The following is a 6,615-nucleotide window of genomic DNA, read 5'->3' on the forward strand; positions in this document are numbered from 1 at the left end:
CCGAGAAAGAGATGTTTTATGTCCCAACCAGTACGGACGAAGACTCAAGTGTGCGTGTGTTGTAGTACACAACTATTTCAGCCCCACCTTCTTTTCTTTAGTCAGGAATCAGCCCAAAGCACCTTCCATCAGATAAAAAAGGACACTTCCAGAGATACCGGGGGGGGGCCCATCCATCAGCAGAAACACACGTCTCAACAACATGACGCACAAAGGAATTTTAAAGTTACTGAATATTTAAGAAAACATTTTATTTTACGTAAACTGTACAGATGACATTAATTTGACTAAATGCTTCTTAGAAAGGAACTAAAAATAACTTTTTTTTTATTAAATAGAAAACTTAAAACAAAAACAGAATTAAAGATGAAAAGTGTTGCTTATTGTACAAAACGGAATGAAAATAGAGCTAAGAAATGAAATCATATGTCGTACCCTGATACAGTGGTAGGCCTATTGCAAATGATCAAAAACAGTATTGTACACAGTAACTCCATGGCCTCGCCATCTTAGTACAATAGCTAAAATATTGGCCTCTTTGGTTCCATTAATTAGGTAAAATACATTTGAAACAAAATTCAATTTACTTCTATAAAAATAACTTTTCAATGGCAGTTTTTTTTGTCTCACTAATCCCGCAACTTTTCAGTGCAAACGTCACAACAATCATTCGCTTTGGAAAGGAAGCGAAAGATTACATTTCAAGTATTGATAAAGAGTCGAGGAGGGAAGCGAGAAAGAAGGAGAGAGAGAGAGAGAGAGAGAGAGAGAGAGAGAGATGGAAAGAGAATCCAGTCTAACAGAGCATGGTGAGTATGGGGATAGGTTACTATACATTGCATAGCTCATGTGGCACTTATGTAGCGATAGGACAGGACACTCAGTACTAGATCTGGATCGGCAAATGGATTCAATGATCCACAATTCAAAACAAACATCATCGATGAGATGCCTCCTTATTTTCTATTCCCGCTTTATATTTGATCTTTTTATTAAAAAGAGTAGTTGGTTGTTAATTTAAATATCTTAAAGAGCTCAGTTATAAAAGTTGTCAAATCACACGTAAGTTGCCTTTTTGAGTTGACTGTGTTCAATGGGCTCCTTAATCCGTCTCAGATCGATCGCAGGCCCCTGAAAGGAATGGAATCGGGATTCCGCATTGTGACAGACTTTCGGCCAAATATCGTCTCGTTGTCCAAGGGTTGGATGTCGGTACAGCGATTAAAAACCTAGGATTTACACCACTACTCGGTACCCCTTGGAAGGCATTTCTTTATACAAGTGCTATTCAGGGTGTGCATTTCAGTTTCTGCAAGTTCTGCACTGCACACTATGTGTCCCAAACTGGAGTCACCCACTCCCGCAGGCCCACGGGGGGGGGGCGGGAGGAAGCGGTTCTCTCTCTCTGTGTCGCTCCCGGTGCACAAGCGAAGTGCACTTATGAGATCTAGCTTCACCTGGTTGTCACGGTAGCGGGGCCTGCAGCTCCCTCCTGACAGGCAGGAAGTTGAAGCCCGTAGTCGATAGCGAGAACGGCCCGAGCAGCAGCAGCAGCGGCGGCGGCGGCGGCTACGTGGAGGACTTTCTTCAACCTTTCTGTGGCGAGTTGATAATCCTGCAGGGCGTTAAGATTTCAGAAGTTCTGATTTCACCAGAGAGGACAGTTAGACTGTGTCTGTTGGCGTTGTAGGGAAGTGCTGGTGTTTCTGAATTGTATAAGCGGATGAATTGTCAGTGCTTTATAAAAAAAGAAAAAAAAAAAAAAGTCTGTGGTGTGCTTAAGTACTTAAGAGGGTTGGAGGAGCAGGGTGTTTGGGAGCGTCGGGGGCGGCCGATCCTGTCACTTTTCCTTAAGCGCTGGTTATCTTCATTCGAGAGGAGATGACGAGCCATTATTTTTTGACTAGAAATGGCAAACTAGAGCAAAGTATCATTTGGTGATCGTGGTTCCCTTGTCGTCCCGTCGCTGAGCGGTCGTCGGCACGGCGCAGCAAGCACTCAGTCACTCAGTCCGATAAATACACACACTCGCAACACTCGTAACACACATGGACACAACACTGGTACTTTTGCATTTGCGAGATGTACCAGACAAGCCAGTGTGTGTGCTGCTTGCACAAACAGTAGTTATTTATATATATATATATACATATATATATATATATATTGTATATGTGTACCGTACAACAACGTCCCGTCTGTATTAAAGACCTTCCTGACTGTTCCATAGTCCAAAGATAATGAATGTCGGTGTGGAGTCAAGCGCAGCCACACTCCTCCACGATCATGTTGGGCACATCCCTCTTTACGATGTTGTATTCATCGTCAAAGTAGAGCATGGACATAGTACTGAGCTTGGTGGGGATGCAGCAGGAGTTGACCGAGCCGGGGCTCATGCCTCTCATCCGGTACTGGTTGACTACCGCCGTGTGGAAGGACGACGCCGAGCCGGGCACGCCGGCCATGTACGCCGGGCAGCTGCCCTCGCAGTAGTTGCCGTAATAACCAGCCGGCGCGATGATCCAGTCGTTCCAGCCAATGAGGCGGAAGTCTATGTAAAACTGCTGCCGGCAGCAAAGGCCCCCGCTGGTGCCGTCGCACTCGAGCCCCCGCTTCCGAATGCGGTGCTTTCCGTCCACCTGTCGCGCCCGCATTACCAGGAAGGGCCGGTGGGACGGGTCGCCCGGGTCCACTAGCACCGGAGCCACGCCGGATGTCTCGCAACCGTCGCAGTGGACCTCCAGGTCCTGACGCCGACCGGCTTTCCCGAACACAGCCCGCAGCGCCTCCGACAGGGGGAAGGTATGCCAGCCGCTGCGTTTCAGATCCACCCGCTTCTCCACGAGAGCCCAGCGGCCTGTTCCCCCTCCGCCGCCGCCGCCCCCCGGCCCTCCCTCCGCACCGCCGCCAGCCGCAGCCTCCGGGTAGTGGATCTTGACGGTGACCTTCCTCCGGAGGCCCTTCTCAGGGCCGGCTGGCAGCACGCGGAGGTAGAGCCACAGGTTGGCCTGGGACACGAACAGGTTCTGGTTGCCCTCGTTGGAGACGTGGAAGTACAGGCCGGACTTGGAGGTGCGATCGTCTGTTGGAGACAGAAAAGACATCTTACTACATCTTTAAAACATTAACCATTCAACGGAAATGTGGAAAAACCCATCTAGACAGGCTAAGAACCTTCTTCTTCTTTTGTATAAAACATCACGTGCTCCGGTTTCTATTAAATTATTTTTTGGAATGAAAATGTACATTTCATGGATTCCTGAGTCCTATTTTCCGTATAAAAATAATACCTATAAAACCATACTTTATAAATGCCCTACTGTTAATACGGCAGTTACCTTGGTTTCTCTGCATGTTTGTTTTATTTTAAAACATATTTTTTATGAAACTTTTGAACACTAATACTTAAAATGTGCTAGGGATTTTGTATCTTCACATTTACCTGATAAAATGGTTGGTATTTCCTCTGGGTGTTTTTTTATTTATATATATAAGAAATTACAGGTTTCTACCACACCCTCATGTATTGTATTTTGTATCATAGGAACAATGGAACATAAAATGCTTTTTTATAAAAGAAATGAAAATGGTCAGTTTATGTTTAAGTTGAGGGTTATTATGGTTCATTTTGGAAAGAATCCTTATTCAAAGAATGGTTCAGTTATCACGCCATATGACCTGATAACACGTTACCCTAACCATACTTTATGAAACGGTCTCCATGACTACTGAGCAAGTTTCATCTTCTGACGAGGGCCATGAAACGCGGCTGAAAATATTTCCAGTGATTCCTCGTGATAATCACTTTTTTTTCAAATACATTGATGTTATTTCAAGAGAAAGGGCTAAAGGCTGTTTTCTTTTTTTCCACACAAACACACACACACACGCACACACAAACGCTCACACACACATGCACACAAACACACGCACACGCATACACAGACGTGCACACAAACGCACACACACGCGCACACACATGCACACAAACACACACACACACACATACGCACGCATACACACATGCACACAAACAAACACATACGCACACACACATGCACACACACACACACACACACACACACACACACACAGTCGTGTCTGCCTATCTTTGTGGGGACCAGTCATTGACATAATGCATTCCCTAGCCCCTTACCCTAACCTTAACCATCAAACCTAAATGCCTAACCCTCACCCTCACCCTAACCCTAACCATAACCTAACTCTAACCCTACTCCTAAAACCAAGTCTTAGTCCTCAAAAAGCCCTTTAACGGTATGGGGACCAGCATTTTGGTCCCCACAAAGCACTCAGGTCCCCATAAGTATACTGTTTTCACAATTTTTGGTCCCCACAAATGTAGCTATACCTAGACCACACACACACACACACACACACACACACACACACACACACACACACACACACACACGCACACACACACACCTAGTGCAGAAAGGGCACCACTCTGTCTTGTTTTCCCCTTGTTTTCTCTTTTTTTACCCTCAATCACTGTGTCAGATGACCCCCGCTGCAGCTCCTGATAGGCCAGCGGTGACAGGCCAGTTCTGGGATCAGGCCCAGTTGGCCTCAAGTCCAGCTTTTTAAGTGTCAGGGCCAAAAAAGAGAGAGAGAGAGGGAGAGAGAGAGAGAGAGAGAGAGAGAGAAAGGGACGGAATAGAACAGAAAAGAGGAAGATGAAGGAAAGAAGGAAGCATGCAAGTGGAAAAGGTGGGAGGGTGGCGGACACGGCCAAAACCCGCGGGGGGTTCATTGAGTTTGCTGTTAGAGCCCCCCTGAACCCCACCTCCACCCCCCCCCCCCCCCCCCGTCCTTCCAGTGTGAGTACCCTGAGAGTGACAGCACAAAGCCCCCTGTGAGGCAGTGGGAGACAGCCGCGCTGCAGCCCGCCTTTCAAACGCGTGGCTTTCCAGCAAAAAGCATGATGAGGCAAAAATAAAAGCCATTTACATGACACTGGCCACTTTCTAAAGCAGCACAAAGAAGAGATCCTGGCAGTCTAAAAGGTGGTGATGGGCTCTCCCTGGCACTGTTTTTTCTTCTTCTTTTCCTAAGCCTAATGATGTCTTCCAAATTACCCTGAGGTAACTTGAAAGGTTTCTACTTCAGGAGAATTTGGTACAATGTGCTCAAGCAGAGCGACGTCTTTGAATGCGGCTAAATTACTTTGTTTGCCGACTGATTAGTGTGTGTCAGTGTCAACAGGTGGCCACCAAAGACGGGGGCACCCCCCCCCCCCCTCTTCAAGGAGCCTCACGTCTCTTCCTTCTGTAAACCAGGGCTTTACATTCAAACAGGGACCTGTTGAGGCCGGCTCTCCACTCTGTAGCATGTCAGCTGGGAGCTTAAATACTTCATACACACACGTTTGCACGCATCAACACACACGCGCACACACACACACACACACACACACAAGCCCATGGTAAGCAATACATCAAATATCAGCCTTCTCAATACCACAGACTGTGGTATAAGTATCAAGTGCACAATGAGAATGTATTGAAATCCATCCGAAGGCAATGATATAAAGGAATCAGCGGAATAGTAGCTTTTTGCCTGCGACTGGCGTAAAGGCCCCTCAGGGCTACAAGTAACTAACCTCACCTCATTCAGCAACGTGCGTTCTTACTTGCCCTGACATCTCTGAGCTTCGAAAAAAAAAAAACTGGGACAGCACACACTGACAGCGGCATAAACACACGCTGAGCATGAATCTAATAACTCCGCTGATGTTTGTTCAGACAAGTAGGTTCAGACTCTGTTTGTTCACAAGATACATGATATCTGCGGTAGTCTCAGGATCGGATCCCCGAATCATGTGCAGTCACAGTTTTTTTACGATTGCTGTGACAATCTTTTCAATACTCTTAACGACTTTCCTAAACCCTTAACACAGTCAGCACAACATCCGTCTGTACAGGCCGTACAATTAACACATTTCGTGTTGCTTTAACACAACATTTAAAATGCTTCAACTTCTTTTACAAACAAGCTCAACCAAGATCAAAATAATGGATTTTTTTTTTACTGACAAATTTGCAAAGGCTGTTAACATCCTGTTGCATTTTATTCCATTGTTACTGTAAATGAGAGGAACAGCTGATTGAAGTCATCCATCTTGGAAACACACTCAGGGGTTGAGGTTCTTTCAATCACATGACCATCTGTTTTTATTCTTTATATGTGACAGTAAGCGAGTGCTGTACTTTGAGAGCGAGGACTTCAGAAACCAAAGCCACATTCCTTGTGTGTTCACCCAGACCTGGCCACAGCTGGTTCTGATATGTTACAGCAGTACGACCAGTGCAAGAGGACCTATCTGGGCTGATTGTGTGGAACAAGGAACAATACGGGAAAGATGAACACAAAAAAAGTAAGACGATTTCTGCTCAAGGGAGAGGAAGTCGAGGGACCAGGACAATTCTGTCTCTTTGTCCATTTTTCATAAACCATACATCCTGTCTCGATGTGAGTCGAGGGCAGATTTGAGTCGTGCATGCTCCGATTTTTACGGTTTACGGCATAACGTGTCATACTGAAATTTGTGAAATCCCTAAAATAATACACTTTTCTCATTACAAACAATAACAG

General features: G+C 45.9%; 1 protein-coding gene across 1 annotated transcript in view; it reads right to left on the bottom strand.

The window, feature by feature from the left end:
* Positions 1-230: 230 nt before the first annotated feature.
* The window catches only part of LOC116697846 (inhibin beta B chain), a 12,423-nt gene continuing 6,038 nt past the window's right edge, over positions 231-6,615 (bottom strand). Inside the window, exon 2 of the mRNA XM_032529373.1 lies at positions 231-3,082. Within this exon, the coding sequence (XP_032385264.1) occupies positions 2,259-3,082 (824 nt within the window). The 3' untranslated portion in view covers positions 231-2,258. The remainder of the gene's footprint in view (positions 3,083-6,615) is intronic.

Source organism: Etheostoma spectabile, chromosome 11, assembly GCF_008692095.1.
Source record: "Etheostoma spectabile isolate EspeVRDwgs_2016 chromosome 11, UIUC_Espe_1.0, whole genome shotgun sequence".
Lineage (NCBI taxonomy): Eukaryota > Metazoa > Chordata > Actinopteri > Perciformes > Percidae > Etheostoma > Etheostoma spectabile.